This window comes from Castor canadensis, chromosome 1 (genome assembly GCF_047511655.1).
Source record: "Castor canadensis chromosome 1, mCasCan1.hap1v2, whole genome shotgun sequence".
Classification (NCBI taxonomy): domain Eukaryota; kingdom Metazoa; phylum Chordata; class Mammalia; order Rodentia; family Castoridae; genus Castor; species Castor canadensis.
The window spans coordinates 90982567-91002370 of NC_133386.1; the positions used below are offsets into that span (position 1 = coordinate 90982567).

The 19804-nt window shown below is 33.0% G+C and overlaps 1 protein-coding gene across 2 annotated transcripts in view; it reads right to left on the reverse strand.

Moving 5' to 3' along the window:
• Phip (PHIP subunit of CUL4-Ring ligase complex) overlaps nt 1-19804 on the reverse strand; it is a 111555-nt gene that overhangs the window by 10243 nt on the left and 81508 nt on the right. For both annotated transcript variants that reach the window (XM_020183866.2, XM_020183865.2), the window contains exons 24-37: nt 19320-19439; nt 17362-17469; nt 16733-16857; nt 16523-16605; nt 13459-13570; nt 13224-13285; nt 10832-10987; nt 9392-9512; nt 8712-8837; nt 6975-7044; nt 6634-6684; nt 5981-6130; nt 978-1130; nt 83-246 (exon numbers count right to left, since the gene is read on the reverse strand). In XM_020183866.2, coding sequence (XP_020039455.1) covers nt 83-246; nt 978-1130; nt 5981-6130; nt 6634-6684; nt 6975-7044; nt 8712-8837; nt 9392-9512; nt 10832-10987; nt 13224-13285; nt 13459-13570; nt 16523-16605; nt 16733-16857; nt 17362-17469; nt 19320-19439 — 1601 coding nt within the window. The remainder of the gene's footprint in view (nt 1-82; nt 247-977; nt 1131-5980; nt 6131-6633; nt 6685-6974; nt 7045-8711; nt 8838-9391; nt 9513-10831; nt 10988-13223; nt 13286-13458; nt 13571-16522; nt 16606-16732; nt 16858-17361; nt 17470-19319; nt 19440-19804) is intronic.

The following is a 19804-nucleotide window of genomic DNA, read 5'->3' on the forward strand; positions in this document are numbered from 1 at the left end:
AAGTATTAAAAAAACACCAAGTTCTATCATTTAGATGACAAAGTTATAGATCAGTAAATGCCATTTAAAAGAAATTAAGTACCTTGATGCAGCACTACTGGAAATAGAGCTGCTTCTATTTCTTTTCTTCCTCCTTCTGGTTATGGTATTTCTTTTATGAAAACGAAGAGCAGACTTATAATCTGATAAAACTGAACTAATGTGTTCTTCAAAGAAAGCAGACAGGCGCAAACTCATGCTGTAAATCTATGGAAAGAAAACCCACAAAATGGTGTTCAAACATTCTTTAGCAGAAAATGCCTCCTTAGTAAATATAATTTAAATAATTTCCTAGTACCATTGTTTTAGGACTAAAATGTTACTTTTTATATTCATGTTTCTCAATCTCTTCTGATGAAAAGTAAACTAAAACATTTTTTTACAATTAAATTATTTTTATATTTAGATTATAAATTTTCCAAGCTTTAGCTCTCTGAATTCAGGTGGCTCACACAAACAAAACTCCTCATTGTAAACTCTATCACACTGAAGGTATCCTTGAGGGTTTAAACCTATTTTTCATTGCTACCTTAAGACTAACATGGATTTGTTCGCATTTCACTATCAGGCATCACCCCTTTTGTGAAGTTTTGTTTGGCCAAAGAGAGGTACATGATATTTACTTTTTATTTATTTTTGTATCCCATTCACAAAAATTCTTTCCATTAATGTGGAAATAGGTAAGAGTTAAGCCTAGATGTCTCTAGTGTATATTAAGACAAACTGTATACAATATCTAATCAACTACACCTCAAGAAAAGTAACCATTCTTAACATCAAAGAATGACATCAATGTTGCTCAAGGAAGTACTAAGAAAGGAGTAGTAGGATGCTATTAAGAATACAACAAAGTTAATTTTGCTAATTTGGAATAAAAACATTTAGCGATTGAACATACTTTTAATTAAACACAAAAGAAAAACAATTTAATTATATACCCTTGATCTTTTGCTTGGTGTATATGCTTTAGAATTACTAAAAATAAGTCTGACATCTTTACATAACTCCATTGGAGACTCATAGTTCCCAGCCTCTAAAGTTTCTCTAACTGTAGCAAAATCCATTGGAGTGTCAATGATGTCTCTGTAATCCTAGGAGAGAGAAAACAGGTATTATTATTAGGTATTATGAATATTACTACCACAAAGTAATACTTCTCAGCACAGGGATTTGTGTAGGATTGTTATAATAAGTCCCAGAACTATTAATTACTCTTGTAAAAAATTTCATACTGCCTATAAATCCTAAAGGATACTGACTCATGAAACACAACTATAACTTTAAAATGAAGAAACAGAAACAATGAAAGTAAGCTAACATCCCATTTATGTGGAGACTTGAGTTCTAGTAACTTTAACTTCAATGCCACAATTAGGAACTTTGCAGTAATCAAGAATTATAAACACCAAACATTGTATGCGCATATGAATAAAAGAAAAAAAAGAATTATAAACATAAATAGTTGTTATCAAGTCTTTGCACTTCCTTCCACAAAGGAAAGTAGAATTACTTAAGGTTTCTACCTAGTTAACTACATATCCAATAAGGCAACAGATTGGAACATAAAATAGACAAATGAAAGAGGAATTATAAAATGATCAGTGGTACATTTTAGTAGGACAAAGAGTATTGCATCTTTTGAATAGCAGTGATTATATCCTTTTATCATTTCCTTTGTTTTGTTTACTTTTGGTTTATTTTGCACTTCTTCATTCTAGATTCTTGAGCCCAGATTATATTGATTTGAGACTTCTGATGTACTCAAATGTACATTTAGTGCTGTAAATTTTCCTGCATTGCTTTAAGTGCATCCTACAAATTTTGATGTTATATCATTCATTTTCATTGATTTCAGTGTATTTTTTTTTTCACAAGACTTGTTTGATCCATGGACCATTCAGAAGTATGTTGTTTGGCTGAGGAAGGTGGTGAGGGACTATAATCCCAGCATTTCAGAGGCAAGGCAAGAGGATTATGAGTTTGAGGCTAGCTTAGACTACATAGAAAGACCCTATCTCAAAAAACAAAACAAAACACAACAAAAACCCCAAATGCAAATCAAAATGTGTATTTGTTAGGAGATTTTCCTGTTAATGATTTCTAGCTTGATTTCATTATAATTAAAAAACACACTCTACATGATTTCAATGAATGTATCATTTTGCTTTGTTTTCTGTTTGCTTTGCTGTCTTTCACTTTTTTCCAGTCTTCTTGTATGTTACTTGAATAGGTCTTAGAATTCCATTTTGATTTATCTTTAGTGTACGTGACCCTATCTCTTTGTATCACTTCTTAAGTGGTTGTTCAAGGTATTTTAATATACCTACTTACAGACATTCAGAATCATACTAGACAGTGTTACAAATTTTGCTTCAATTAAACAAGATATTGAAAGTCATATTTGAGTTCTTTTTATTTCTTCATTGAGACTTTCCACTTTTAAAAATCTGTTTCATGTATATCACATTTCTAAATACTCAATATTAAATTAGTACTTTTAAAATCTTAAAAAATAAATAAATAAAAATCTGTTTCAGGTACATTTTTAACTACTTAAGCATTTTTGCTATGCTACTTAAAAATACTTAATTGTAACAATCTGTGTCTTTTTTGTATTGGACTCTTGACTATCTTTTCTCATTCAGGTTAAGCTCTTTCTAATTCTTGAAACTGTAAATGGTTCTTGACTAAAACCTACACATTTTAGGTGTTAAGAATGGATCTTTTTAAAATCTTGTACTTTAACAAGCCTCTTTTAACTCTACTTTTTGGGAGCTGGAGGACGGGTATTGCCTTGGAAAAAGATTCTCTTTTTTGCCTTCCACTGAAAGACAAGGAGTGAGGAGGATTTCCTTGTTATTGCAGGGGAAAAGATGGGAGTTCAGACCTCTTAGTAGGACTCCATTGAAAATACCTGGCCTGGGAGGGGAAAGGACCTTGATACTGTTCCCTACATAGCTTCCACTGCCACTAAGGGTGGTGAAAAGTCAGGACTCATCACTAGGCTCCCACTGATACCACCGCAGTGAAACAGAGAGGTACTTCATCACTTCCAGGTTGCTCCCCTCATGGTCTCCACCAGTATTTGCAAAAGAAAGGGTGGCTCTTGACTGTCCTTTGCTAGGAGGAAAGTAAGAGGGCCCCTTTCCCTATAGTATTTGTTGAAGTATAGCAGTTCATGCCTACCAGTTTTCTGCATTGCTCAGCTGCCTCTTTCCTGGCTGTTTTGATAAAGAAAGCATAAGTTCCTCAGGACTTTCAATGGTGTTCATTAACAGTTTTAGGTATATGGCTTCTCCATGGTCTAGAATGGGATATATAAAGCTAGAAAGCACTTTGGGGAACTCACTGCTATGCTGGTCCTGAGGTCCCCAGTCTATTACCTTCTTGTCTCCCTCTTTCAGAATCATGTCCACAATTTTAATGCTACGTAGTAGGAGGAATAGAGAAAAGTATGTCCATTCCATCTTTCCAAAAATCCAACTACACTACTTTTAACCACTTTTGAAACGTCTCCCCTATAAAATTACTTAGAGCATTTTTAAGCCACACAAAATCAGATTTAGTACCTTCTAGTAATATTCTGATATTGGAAAAAATAGTGTATTATGTGTACCACACCTAATGGACTAAATCATTTTGATATTTATAGATATTAAATTCACCATTAGTGGAAAACTGTCATTGTAATAAAAGATATTTCAAAAGCTGCAACCTAGACTTTAACAGAGTTGCCTAAAAGAAAAAGGGGGTGTAGTGCTAACAAAATTCCTTTGGCCAGCTGACTAATGAATAACCTCTCTACCCTTTTAGGGTAATAATTACTTAGATAATAAGTATTATTACATCATTATCTTTACAAATTTTGTACATTTGGGGCAAATATAAAAATGAGAACTGTTTGTTTATGTAGAGCACTTCATTTTTTTTGGCTCACTTCTTGGGCTTCTAACCCCCACTATACAGTACATGGTAGCCAGTATATAGTACATGGTATCTGGTCAATATACCTCTGTTGAATAAATGAATGGTGTAGACTATTAATTTCTATCACAAATTTTAATTTCTCATATATTTGGTTTTTTAATGGTACTGCAGTTTGAACTCAGGGCCTTTCACTTGTTAGGTATGAGCTACCACTTGAGCCATGCCTCCAGCTTTAGATCATGTTACAGATAGAGTCTAACCTTTTGCCCAGGCTAGCCTGGAACATGATCCTTCTAACTACATGCATACCACCATGTCCAGCATACTTGATCAGAAAGGGGTCTCACTAACTTTTAAAATTTTGATTTTCAATATCTTGCATTGACTATTCAGTTAAACCCAAAATGTGAACTATATTTTCATAGAAAAGCTGAAGTATGAAGAGTATGATCTGTCTTAAATATTCCATTAAAGGAAGGAATAGTTATAATTTATTCTAAAGTATAAAAAGCAGATTATTCAAAACAAAAAGCAATATACCTCTACAAAGGGAGTACCACAACAGAGAAGAAATTAATTTTTTTTGGTCTTGCTACTGCTACATTCTGTAGGAGGACAGGTTCTCAATATTTGCTATAAATATTTTTCTCATTATCACCATCATTTTTTTGGTGATACTGGGGTTTGAATTTAGTGCCTTGTGTTTGCTAGGCTCTACTAATAGGGCCTCAAGCTTTTTGCCTGGGATCAGCATAGGCCACAATCTTCTTACCTATGCATTCTGGGTAGGTAGAATTACAGGCATGGGTCACCATGTCTGAACCTCTTCTCAATATTTTGAACACTGAAGAGCTAGCTGACTACATTCTTATATATTTCCAGTCTGAAAAATAGGCTGTTTCCCTTATAGAAATCAATTTGTTAAGCCACACAACGAGGTACATGACTATAATCTCAGCTACCTGGGAAATGGAGAATATCCCAAATTTGAAGCCAATATGGGCAAGGGTAGCTAGACTCTGTCTCATAAAACAAAATACAAGCAACAAGGACTGGAGGTGTTGCTCAAGAAGCAGAGTAATCACTTAGCCTGTGTAAGACCCTGGGCTCAATCCCCAGTATGAAAGGAAAAAAAAAAGAGAGAATGACTACCAAGCAAGTATGAGGTCCTGAGTTCATCTTCCAGTACAGGAGGGAGAAAGGGAGAGAGACAGAAAGAGACAAGGGAGGGAGGAAAAGGAGAGGGAGGAGAAAGGGAGGAAGAAAGGGAAAAAAGGAGGAAGGAAGAGAGATTTGCTTATTCTCTAAGAAGATCACATTTTGTGCACTGTATATAGGAAACATAGGTTTTCATTTTGGTCTAGTTAGTAAATAACTATGTATCCTGGAAATCTGAGTTCAACATTCATTTTACTAATGAATGGGGCAGACTACTGTCTCAGGTCTCTTCCGTTTTCTATGTTGACTATTTTAACATTTTTCTTTTTGTCCTTTGTTACTCTAGGTAAAGGTTTTTTCTTAAAATACTATGCTTAGGGATCATATTTAGTCAAATGTTTATGAGCCCTAGAAAATTCTCAGTCATTAGCTCCTCAAATATTGCTCCTCTCCCATTGTTTATTCTCTCTCTCTCCCATGGAAATTTCTACTGGGACATTTTGCCTCTATCTACCATACCTCTTAATCTCTCTTCCAGACTTTTCACCTCTCTAGCTCTTTGTGTGTGGCATTATAGTTTCTTTAGATTTTTGCATTAATAATCTCTTCAGACATATAAAATGTTTCTAAAGCTGCTTGATGAAGTATTATTACATTTTGTTTCCAGAATTCTATTTTCCTTCCTTCCTTTCTCCTTTCCCCTCCTTCCCACCTTCTCTCTTTCTCATTAGTCTACACAACCCAATTCTTTGTGAAGACTTACTTCATGGTTCTTTCCATTTTACCACACTATTCAATTCACATTCTCTATATAACCAAATAGCCACATGTTATAAATTAGATAAGAAATACTTACTGGATATTCAAGGAGATCCACTGGTTGGCGGAAAGGCTCTGAATCTTCACACTGAAATATGAGATTTAACAATTCTTGACACTGTTTCTTCCACGCTTGAATATCGTAAGACTGAGCTCTGTTACGTAATCTTCTTCTAGGCTGATGATCCTGAAATAAACATGTTTGAATATATTAATAAAATAGCTTCTTCACAATACAACTCAGTATTTTTAACAGAGTATTAGATAATTAGATAGACTGAACATCCATCCCTTATTTAAAATGTGTGGAAATAGAAGTGTGTCAGGTTTGAGGTGGCTTTTTTTAAACTTTTGGAACATTTGTGTAGACATTCCTGGCTCAGCAACCCTGACCCAAAAATCTGAAAACCATAATGCTCCAAAATTCAAAAGTTTTTGAATATCAGTGTTCAAAATGTTTAGAATTTTAGAGCATCTTGAATTTTGGATTATCACATTAGGAATGCCCAACTTGTATATTATAATAATTGAGATAAAATATTACTCATCTAATTCAGAAAAATATGCATTTTGATTAAAACTGATTTCAAAGTAATACTTAATCTGCCTTTAAAACTAAGGGTAAAACACAAGTTCTTAACACATCATGGTTTGTATTACGTATTATTGCAAAAACAGAAACTCTATTACCTTCCTTTTCCGGGTAGAAGTTCCTGGCACATCAGCATCTTTCTCTTCTTCCTTTGAGGCAAAAATATATCAGACTCATAAAACACTCTAGATTTCGTTACGCTCAACAATTTACTGGTCAAATACCCTTTACACTTTGGAAAACTCATGTTTATGCTGGAGCACTTTACTGATGCATTAATTTTCTGTAACTACAACAAGAAAATTCTGAAAATTCAAGAAAAAAGTTTTATAGTAAACTGTAATATCGAGCAAAAAATAATTTTAATATCTTTCACATGAAAATTACAGTGTTATTTTTATAAAAATAGCAAGCAAAATCATAATGAAATGTTGCATACCTCAGAATCAGACAAAACTTTCTTCTTCATTGAATTATAAAGTGGAATTACATTATAACAAGTCTGATCCCTAAATAACAAGACAATGGTAACATATGATTAGAATGAGATTTTTAAAAGTTTCTAAAATTGAATTTTAAGATAAAACTTTGTCTTATTGCTTTATTTGCTGACTACAATTCCCTATACACATTAGACCCTGTCTCTTCCTTAACTTTTTGTAGTGCCTTCACTCTGGTCTAGTTTCATTACACCAAACCCAATTCTCATCTTCTAGTCTTTACTCAGGTCACTGCTATGCCTGGAATGATACCTGCTATTTCTTAGTCCTCACAGTAAAGACAATAACCTACAGTCTTCCAGTTCCTTCTTTCTTCAAATCTTAAATGTAGATATTCCATAAAATTTTGTCCTTAGCTTTCTCCATACCATCACCCAAAATTTACCTAACTTGTCATACCCTATTAACCTTCCATTTTTTTAAACTTTCACTTAAAAAAAAAATTAAACAGCATATCATTCTTAAATAATGGCAATCTTGGGTTTTCACTCCTCCATCCCTTTATGTCCTCCTTAAAACCCAAATAGTAGTCAAGGACTATGAATTCTATCCTCAAAAGTCACTTGGAAGCCAGGTGTGGTAGTTCATGCCTATAATTCCACCACTCAGTGAGTTTGAGGCAGGATTGGCCAAGTTTGAACTCAGCCTGGGCTATACAGCAAGTCCTTGTCTTAAATTAAAGACAACAACAAAAAACCCCACCCAAAACATCTACTGTTAAAACATACATATCTTGGCATTTGCCTTTTTTTCATTTTAACAAGTAAAGACTTATGTTCCATGTTTCTTCTCTATAAATTATTAAACACTGTAGTCAAATTCATACACTTTATGTATAAAATATGCTATGCTCACATTAAACTACTTTTAATATATCCTTGCTCCCAGAGCTCGTTATCTTAAAAATTTCTTAGGTTGGCACTCAAAACTCATTCACCAGGCTGGCAGAGTGGCTCAAGTGTACATCACCTGCCTAGCAAGCTTAAGGCCCCAAGTTCAAACCACAATACCAAAAAAAAAAGAAAAGAAAGACAGACAGACCCGCCCACCATGATCTGGCCCCAACTCAAATATTTAGCAATATAGTTCCATGACCTCCACTCATACAGTCTCTATCTCACCAATTTAAATTATTATTGGGGGTGGGGAGGTTATTGGAGTTTGAACTAAAGGTCTCACACTTGCAAGGCAAGTCTTCTACCACTTGAGCCATGTACCCAAATCCTTATTTTATATTTTTGATAGAGTATGTACTTTTGGCCAAGTCCTTTTGCTTTTAGTTGGTTTTTCAGGAAGTTCTTGTGCTTTTGACCCAACTGGCCTCTAACTGCCATCCAACTACCTCTACCTCCTGAGCAGGTAGGACACAGAAGTATACTACCATTCCAGCTTGTTTTAAAGGTAAGGTCTGCTAACTTTTGACCATGGTGATTCTCCTGCCTCCACCTCCCAAGTAGGTAAGATTAGAGGCATATGCCACCACTCTTCACTTTTTTTCTTGAAACACAATCGTTCTATTTTGAGAGGAACTATGTTTACATGACAGCATGCAACATTATGTATATAAAAAATGATTTTATTCTATGTTTTGGTATTTTGTATTTTAAATTATTTTAGTTTTTAAAGTAACATTACTTATTCCAACTATTACAATTAAGTATGAATAGACAACTCACTTTATAAAATGTAGGAGAAGATCAGTCACAAATTTAGCAGATTTCACAATTGGGCTTCCCGGTTCATTAAAAGTTCGTGTGTTATGCTCTATGTATCGAACTTCCCACATTAAGGAAGAAACCCGCCTTAAAAAAAATACATATATATAGAAGTCTTAACTTCATCATATTTAGAAATACGTGTGCACAATTTAAAACCAAAATTCTATAGCTTTTAACTCTAGTTCTATTTCACACTAAACTAAAACTCTAAAAAACTGAATCTTTTCTAATTGTATTTTCATGAGTATTTATACACTAAATATAAGCAAAATAAGAATAAGGTACCTAATTTTTGATATTTAAAGAAAAACCCATTAATACTATCAGAATATCATCTAGGAGAATGATGGAAGTGAACATCAAATCACATCACATCTAGAAAAAGCTACCTGCAAGAACGGTATTCAAAACACATCTACAAGTAAACAGCATCAGCACTACAGGGAGCTTTGTAAGAAATAGCAGCTCCTACTCCAAACCTGCTGAATCAGATCTTTCTTACATTTTAACTTGACCCCCAGGTGATTCATATGTGCATTTGTATACACATAAAACTGACACACTGCTATAGAAAGTTAAGTGTAGATGAAAGGATCATTTAGCTCTCTTTTAGTATTAGAACATGAAATGGTTCTAACCTGTAAAACCTGTTTTCCAGTCTTTGTTTAATTGTACTTAGATCTGTTGGATATGCCACCACAGTACAATACATGGGGTAAGCTTGCAGATCCACTGGGGCCACAAATGCTGAAGCAACATCTAAAACAAGTAAGTGTGTAATTTTATTTTTACATGTTTGAAATAATTACAAAAATTTTCTGCTTGGATTAAGACTTAGTAAGTCATAACCTCTACAGACATTAGTCAACCAGTCTTTTCATAAAAAATACATTCAATAAGATATGAGTTTTACTTTTTATAATGTCTCTATTTACATTACAAAATTCTAGAGATTTTTTTATTCACAGATTCATTAGCATAAAGAAAGATAAACATAAAACTGACCAATTAAGAACAGGCAGAAGTATTTCTATAACTGATAGCTGGTTATCCTGAATCTATTTATTATGTTTTTGATAAAGCCATTCCATCATGAACTCTGCACCACATTACACTCAAGCAAAACCTCTGAGTTTTTTCATGACATTACCTTATCTCATCAGTTGCATTATTCTATGAAGCAACAGGCAAGTAGAGAGGAGGAAATTGGCCTAGAAGTTTCTGACTCTTGTCACTGACTTAATAGTGCACAGTAAATTAGATGATCAAAATCCAGGACGTAATTAAGATCACTCCTCAATTATTTTTGCTCATTCATGAATAAAACTACTTCATACTAAAAAGATTGATTTAATTATTTAAGATGTCATTTAAGGCTTTTTATCTTTGAAAATAAATTGCTGCCATTTTTTTAAGATTTCAGGATTAGGGATGTAGCTCAGTATTGACGTGTTTGCCTACCATGTACAAAGCCTTGTGTTCTATCCTCAGTACTCCACAAGGAAAAGACTTCTTTATATTAATTTCTCTCTATACCCTTTGAAGTTGATTCCTATTCCTAGAGTGGGCTGCTATAAACTACCATACTAATGTAGAATTACTGTAGGAACCCAGAGTTCAGATAATCAAGTTCTGTCGCCATTGTTTACTTTTTTCATTTTTAAAACATGAAGAAAATCAGTTCCTACACCTTTCTTCTTTCCCATTACAAAGATTTGCTTGTGTGTAAGGTGGTGGAGGAAAACTAGTACAGCTACCTATATAATTAAAACTCAGCTTTCAACACTCTTCTTCCAATTCATCATAGATATATCAAGGCTTTGCTGTGGAGGACCCAGATTTTTCAAATACTTCTGACATTTACAGAGGCCCTTAGTCTGAAATTCAGCTATAGTAACCTTATCTATAATTGTTTTAAATATTTAAGTCCTGTGTAAGACTCATTAAAAAAAAAAAAAAGAAAGAAAGTTTGTGAGAATACTGACATGGTATGTAGAAAATAATTTTGACTAATAGTATTTTTCCTTCAGTTTGCTTTCTCACAGCATTTCCTATCTTACATGTTGTTTGTTATTTACCTAGTGTCATCAACTGGTTTATTCCTGTAACGATTCTTTCACATTCTTCATCTCTGGGATTGGTACCCCATTCTCCATCAAGAGGTTTATAGATTAATGATCTGCACTCGACATCAGTTAAAGGAACACTGGTACCCAGTTCTTCAGGAAATACAGCTGAAACACAGACAGAAAAGCAGATCTGTGAAAATGTTTAATAATTAGTGTTTCAGTTTATCTTTAAAAAGCAGAATTGATGTTTTCACAACATGAAGTATAATTTTATAAAGATTTGTTAAATATATCCTTTATTTTTATAAAGGAAAACAGGTTTCAAGGGTCAATAATATTAGCAGTACGGGGGCTTGAATTCAGTCACTCTCTCACTTGATAGGCAGGCACGCTACCCCTTAAGCCATGTCCCCAGTCTTTTCTGCTTTAGTTAGTTTTTGTGAGACAGGCACACATTACCATGCCCAGCTTATTGATTAAGATGGGGTCATGCTAGCTTTTTGCCTGGGATGGCCTCAAACCATAATTCTCTCAATCTCTGTCTTCCAAGTAGCTGGAATTACAGGTGTAAGCCATCATGTCCAGCCAATAATTTATTTTTAAAAAGATATTACACATAAAAATGATTCTCTATGTGATTATAATTACTTCTCCAAAATTATGCCTGAAAATTTGCTCTACAATCAAGTTATAGGTGAAAGAAAACATTTCTATAGAGATAGAAATTTTAAAGTTTCTGAATCATGTTTTATTTACCATATTTATTTTGATAAATATACACAAGGTGAAACTCAACTAAAGAAAGCAATTTCCAAGAATACTTTAATTGTAGATTCAAATTCCTAATGTAGAAACAAAGAGAATTATTAACACTGACAGATGATTCAGATGCGTTTTACTCTGAAGTGATAAAGGTTATTTTTTTTACATGTCTTAAATCTTTATAGCTAAGATAATCATTAGACAGTGGTGATGATACAAAATCCATAAGCATGCCAGGGAATATTTCCTTTAGACTAGACTTCATCAGATAGAGAAACATTCTACTTTGTGTACAATCAAAATACTTCTTCCTCACTCTGTAATTAAACTCTAAGTATACATTTGTATGCATATTCTAATAGAACAGAAATAACTGTTCCCATCTCCACACACAGAGATACATTTAGATTAGGAAACAAAATAGTAAATCAGTATAACTATTTCATTTAAAAAAATATTTAACCTATTACTATGTCAACTAATTTCATTTCCTCTTGATAGCCCCATTATTAAAGTCACCATAGTCCAATATGACTTCAAATTCAAATTTCAACAAAGGAGAGAAAACCAGAAGATAAAGACATGGTTATAAGTAAAGACATTTTGTAGCTTTAAACATCTCTAATTTAGCAGAGAGACGAAAACTATTGGTATTAAATTTCAATGTGACAGTTTTTTGCAAGGAACAAACTTTAAGACAAATATAATGACAATTTCCTCATTTCTAAGGTTTCTCAGACTCGGTTTACTTTTTCCAACAGCTACCTTTTCTCTAGTTTTTAGAGAACTTTAACAACTCAGCAGTTCCATTTAAAAATAATTACGTCTACTATGTTACAAATAAGATATTTTTCTTTGCTTTAAAAAGACTCTTTTTATCAGATGGCAAAGGATTACATTAAAATCAAATAATACAGAAAAATGTAAAAGATAATCTATGAAGTTCCCATAATCCTACTGACTACAATCATTATTAATAACCTGTTTTGTTTTAATCCTCTTTAGGCATCTACATTGTGTGTGTCATAGTGTCAGGCTCTAAAATAAGCAGCCCTATTACAAAGGTATTTGTTTATATTATCATAACCTGTGTCCTACGAAACTGACTTCATGTAACTTTCCAAGATCACAGTGTATGGCAGGGCAAGGACATACATCTACATCTGACTCAAAAGTCTCTACTGTATGCACTCATGGAATTATCACAAGGAAACACCTTTGTACTATTAATGCACATAAATAAAAAAAAGAGTTAAAAAACAATAGTCTTACCTCGTAGCTATTCTGTTATTCTTTGATATTCTACTAGTTATAAAAGTATCTTCTCTCCCCAGAGTTCATTTTTTTAAAGGATGAGTAATAATTAGTAAAATGCTCACATTTTGCTGTAATCAATTAATTTCAATTTCAAATTAATTAATTTTAAATTACAAATGGGCAAAAATTTTGTCTATCTTGCTCACACTGAGCCTACCTTACCCCTTGGAACCAATAATAGCTATATAATAAGTATTTGTTGAATAAATATTTTCTATTTGATTTTCATGACTACAATGTGCTAGCAAGTTAGCAAGTCAGTTTTCTTATTTAAGGAACTAACTCCATAAGGTATATGTAAAATGGCCTAACTCACACTTACCATTATTAGGAATAAGCTCCATATCCCAAGGACTCATTTTTTCTGTATCTCCATTATCCCAGCTTTAAAAAAGGAAAATTCTTACATTAAGATTATTGTGATGCATTTTTTTAATTAAAAAAAAATCACATGATACAACAATTACATTAATATTTAAAAGTATCTCTTTATTACCAGATGGGAAAAAATTCAAAGCAAGCTAGCCTAACTAAAAATACAACAAGTATTATCTTACCAAACATTATAGCACTGAAACAAACTATCAGGGTATTCAGGTTGAAGAGGTTCCTGGCTTTCAATTGTTCCAAACCACCAGGCATCATCTATAACTGATCTGAAACGGTCACCTGGACAAGAACAAAAGCCATTTCATTACTCTGACATGTATTGTTGCTGTTGCAAAGTGTTTTTTTCCTACAATATAACTCTAAGGTGCTTAAACTGCTTGTGTGTTTTCATGAGACAGAAAAGTGATGCACGTTTCAAAAATTAAGTAAAATCAACAATATTGAGGGACAGAAACAATGGTATTTAATAAGCACACTTGAAGTATGGCTTACCAATTTCAAATCCCATTTCTTAGATTTCAATAGGTATGAGAAATTCACTTTTGCAAATCAAGCATTTTAAATTCATCATTAGGACTATGCCCAAATTTTTCACTCAAGTGAATTTCTGCTCAACAACTATTTACAGTCTATCTTTGATTTCTTACTGTGTGTATGCAATATTCCACAACCAAAAATAGTGAAGACCTTAGGCTAAGGGCTGGGAGCATGGTTCAAGTGGTAGAGCCTGCAACTGCAAAGCCATGAATTCAAACCTTAGTACCACCACCACCACTACCATACACACACAAAAAAAAAACCCCAAATTGCCCTCCTATATCTCAGTTACTCCTAGGTATACACTCACACTCCCTTTCCTGTTGAAACAAACAAAAATGAAAAAAAAAAAATGTAAAATGGAGAACATGGTCATGTAACTTTTGTCTATTTCTTTTTCTAATTGCAATCATTCTGTCGTATTAAGCTGTTCGTATTTTCAAAGACCCCAATAAGCTGCAAATGCTTACTATGGCCTTTTCTTATCTAAATCTTCTCGGCTTCCCTTTGAGTCATATGAAAACTGGAAGACATTTTCTCTCTTTATGTATGTTTGCCCCTTCCTTGGCTTTCACAGTACTGAGATTTCTTTTGGCTAGCACAGGCAAGAGTCTGAAAGACTTGGGTTCAAATACAGCATCTGTATCCTTGAATGCATTAACTAGTTACTTTTGAATCATTTTTCCTGTCTATGAAATAAAAGTAACATCTACCTCAGGGTAGTTTATATGTAATGCTTTATATCTAGCTACTTTTTCATTTGTAACAGAGTTAAAGAAAAATAAATCAGGCTACCAACTAATCTGAATCAGTTGCATTTTAACGAGCAACATTAAAAGAGAAACATGAGATATTAGATTAAGAGTCTCTAAGTGTCCCTGAGATGCTTATTGATGACACTGAGCTGAGAGAAGCTATTTTATAATAATGAGCATTCTTGATCCCATAACTTTACTATGAACATTATGATGACCCTACAGACTAATAACATTACAGTGAAGAAAAAGAACTTAGCAATGCATGCTTAACCATACCCATACAAACAGTATCCTTACAATAACAGTGACTTTAAGCAAAGAATCAGAGTAAGCCTTAAAATATTTATGAGGAAAGGCTACTAAAAGAAAAATTACTATTAATTTAATTTTAAATGGCACTTTGTAGGTGGACACATTTCACTTAAGATATAAAATACTGTACTAACCAAGTACTAACTTCAGCAAAAATACTAAGCCATTAATACAGAAACATTGTAAGATCTAAATGCTAAAATTCTAGTGTTTATTCATTTGAAATATCTGTTTCAGGCCAGGCACAATGGCTCATGCCTCTAATCCCATCTACTTGGGAGGTAGATATCTGGAGGTCACAGTTCAAAGTCAGTACAGGCAAAAAGTTAGCAAGATCTCATTCTCAACAGGTGTGGCACATGCCTATAATCCCAGCTATGTGGAAAGTCATAGGTAGGAGGACTACAGTCTGGAGCTAGCCAGGGCAAAAACACAAATGTAACACCCTATTCCAAAAATAACCAATGCAAAATAGGACTAGGGGCATGACTCAGTCGTAAAGTGCCTGCCTAACAATCAGGAGGCCCTGAGTATAAACCCCAGTATCATAAATAAATAACCAAACAAATAAATAAAATCTGATTTGCTCATCAACATTTTAAGATTAAGTATTGACCTCTATCAATATAATTGTATATATATAAAGGTATTGTGTGCTATATTTAATCCATAGTCAATTTTATCATGACAATGTAAATATTGCTTGCTACTAAGCATAATTTTGATTATCCTCAAATTAACAGCTGTATCAATTTTTAATGTTTGCTTTCCTATGAATTTATGATTAAATCCATACTCTGTAACAGCTCAAGTTAGAAAAACCATTCTTTAGATGTAGTTTTCTACTTTTTCTCCCCTGAAGACTTCCCTCTTGGAGGAAAATCTCTTTTGGACTGGTTATTACCTAGAAATTCTTTTGGCTTTTCCTGTTCTAGACCATGTTTCCTAAGGGAAGTCTCTATTTTTCCTTGCCTTGGTTTACTCCCTCCCTTCATTTGTTTTTTTAAATCAAGTTTACCAAGGCTGACTAAGAAGACAAATCACCATGCCAGTGTCCTCCAATGGTACTGAAGGAGAGGCACACATTGATGTGTTTTCACCATGACAAACAGTGGCCTTGTTTGAAATTAAGAGAACTATTTAATGAATATCACATCCATTTGTATATTGATTATTTTAAATGCCTGGGAACTTTCATAATTTTTAGTTTCTAATGGAGTTACTAATAATGAAAAAGCCAATTTAACTTTAGCCCCAAATTACTCATTTTATTAAGGCTTCTTTTGGCTTTCAATATAAACTGCTATTAATATTTTTTGATAAACATTTAATTAACCCACTAAAACACTCAAAAGGAAAAGTTGTAAGTAATTACAATTATAAATAATACCATCACAATTACCAAATGTAAGATAAATAAAATTTAAGCATCAACTAGGATAAAGCATTTTTAATCTTAAAACTTAAAAATATATCTGATAGAGTATCTCACTTTAATATTAACATGCTACAAGTGGAAGAAGACCTTTCTAATTATCTTTTTCTAAATTATGAAAAACAGTAAATCACTTATTAGGAAAAAAAGACACACCAAACACCTATGGCTTCTGAATACATTACCCACCTATATTCCACCGCCTATATTTTGCGTCATCAAATTGTTGTCTCAGGACTAGGAAATCTATAACATCAGGCATATCATGGTATCTAATTACAAACAGAAACAAACCGATTAGGTCACATACCTAAAAATATCTAAAACATGTTCAAATTTATCGAATCTTGAAAAATACTACAACACTAAGAAACCACTGCCTCTTTCAACAGTTCTTACTTCATGGTAAATGATCCACCAGTCAGTTTACCAGTATCAGGGTCTAGAAAAGCAAGTTTAAGGCAGCAAAGGGTAGGTAATCCCACTTCATACTTGATGCCAACTATTTTCATCAGTTCTTGTTCCTAAAATAAAGAAAATAAATAATCATTGTTACAAAATAAACCACAAAATTGATTACTAAACATAGTTGAGCAAACATTTCCTGGTTCTGATCTTGCTTCTACATGCTTTACTAAAAATTCCTTGATATGGGTTCTCAGGATTTTTATACTTTATAGTTTGCAGGTTTCACTGCAATTTTGAAAGAGTGTAAGTTTTCCAACATAGTTCCAAAAACCTAGATAATTTTGAATTACAGCTGATACATCAAAACATACTCATCAAATTTACAAATATAAAGTTTACTTGAGACATTAGTGTTTTCTAATTTTCATTATAACCAAATTTTGTACACAAATTGTAAATAGTATCAGACAATAAAAGCATCTTCTACTTCATGGATTGTTTCAATTAAATAAGGCACTTTAATGACAAAGTTTTTTACAATGAAAATAGTAACTCTGTTACAATTTTCTCCTTAATCCATAAATGCATCTTCTATGTTAAGTAATAAATCAATGCAATACCCGTAGTTCCATTTTATGCCATGGCTGTTTTTTGGGATTGATACTATAAATTTTATTTTTCCGGGCCATTTCAACATATGCTTCGTGTCCTTGTCGGAAATAATAAACCTAAAAAGCAATGTCACAATTTTAAAACCTGGGTATGTCTCCAAGACGCAAGGTATCAGCTAAAATTGCAGAGAATAATCTAATGTCCTTTGAGCTTACAGAAATTCTAATAGTGATTTTTTTCCTCCTTTCCCAAGTTGTCTTAAAGTTACTTAATCATAACCAAAGTATTGTAAATAACACTGAACATATACTTACAAATTTAAAATGAGCAGATATTTTTAATTTCATCATTTTATTCTTATAATCAAAATGAGTTAATCTATGCTGCATAATAAAATAAGCTCTTTGGGAGCTATGGATCATAATTAAATTTATGTTCACATATTTCAGTTTTTACTTTTTAAGCAAGTAGTTTATACACATGCAGAACACTTTAAAATGAAAAATGTATGTTATGTATTTTGTCAAACTTGATCCTTAGCACATAAATCTTAATAAGACAACACAGCATATATTATTTATCCTCATTTTCTGAGATCAAATTTAAGTGATTCCTCACAAATGTCTTGCAGAAATAGTACCTGAACACCGTAGTCTAACATCAAGTACTCTTCTCATTACTAACAAATAGAAGAACTTATTAACAAATGCTACTAAATTCTTGGTACCATTTTGGGATCTGCTATCCTACATACTTTCATTCTATTCATTACTGCTCCAGTTATCTGGAACTTCAAATGAAGGAATCGTTTAAGGGCTGGGGATATAGCTCACTGGTAAAAGCCCTTGCCAAGCATGCACAAAGCACTGGGTTTGATCCCCAGCAAGGCCCAGGGTTGTGGTGATTGGGTGGGTGGGTGAAGTAGGAATGGTGCTGTGTAGCAAAATTTTTATCTATTCAAGCACCAGCAACTAAAAAGACAAATAATTGAAAGGACATCACTCAGTAAAGAAGTACAGACTTGAAGGCCATCCTGAAATACTCTATTAACCATAATTTAGCCTCTTTTTAATGTTGTAGGATCTGTTAGGACCTGTCACTGTATTATACCACAACAATGCAATAATGCTGAGCATCTCTAGACCCTTCCAAGGCAAGAAGGGTCTCTAAATAAATTACTCCATGCTGTTCTTTAAGAGTCATTGTTGCATTAAAAAAATTTTTGTTTTCCGTTAAAAACTGTCAGTTATCACTTTATATACTATTACTAATTAGTGTGCTTTTGCTAAAGCACAGTAACTCTTACCTTATTATTATCACTCTTTGAACACAGATAACATTACCTATGTGAATAAACTGAGGTATGACCATAAGAAATTTTGATCTAAATTCTTATATCCATTCTAAATTCATAAATACACAGTCTAAAATAATGGTGCCAATCTCAGCTTCTTAAATAAATCAAATAGGGGTTGGAATTAATGCTTGGAAAGGGAGTAGTCATCTAGCATGTGCAAGACACTAGATTTAAACCCAGCTCCAAAAAAAGATTATCTCTTTTCTAAGAGTACAGATCTTAAGAACACATGAGTTAAGCAGACACTTCTCATATAAAATTAAATAAAAATAATGTACTACATTTCATTTTTCTTTAACATGCTATGTACTTAATTTTTAATATAAGAAAAATAAAATTTAGGAAAGACTAGCAATAAAATTCCCTTATTAAAAAATAAATGCTGTTTTTTAAAACAGCAAAGTTTCTACTCTCCTACAATATTTAGATTCATTATCTCAATATTTACAGTAGTCTTAAAAAACAGATTATCATTAACACTTTCCCTATACATCGAATATCAAATCAAGGGTGAGATATTTTTATGAACTTGCTGCAATTTTCCAGAGATATGCTTCATGAGTTATTAGTTGGGGGGGAAAAAAGGATAATTTAAAAGTTTAAAAGTACCTCATCACCCATCTGTGGCACAAAAGGACATCTTCGAGGAATAGTATCTGTAATCCATGTCGAAGGCAACCATTCTTCTAATGTCAAACCATTTTCAGTTAGTTCTCCCACAGCCAATCTCTAAGGAAGTTTGGGACATTATAAAGTAATATTATCATAAAAGCATCATAGAGATAGTTAAAGAAAAGGGGAAAAGACCTCTGTTCAAAAATTTTGGATTGAACTCACAGGCAAGTGCTCTACCATTTGCTTTTAGTTTATTTTTCTTTTTCAGATAGGACCTTAGGCTAACTTTGCCTAGGCTATCCTAGCACTGCTATCCTCCTACCCGTAGTTGGGATTACAGTGAGCAACATCATGCCCGGGCGAAACATATTTACTCTTAAACATTAAATACTGTGGAAATTACGGCAGTAGCCATAGTAGAGTTATTCAACTTATCCCAATCACGGAAAAAAAGGGTTTACAGACTGTAAAACCAAAAT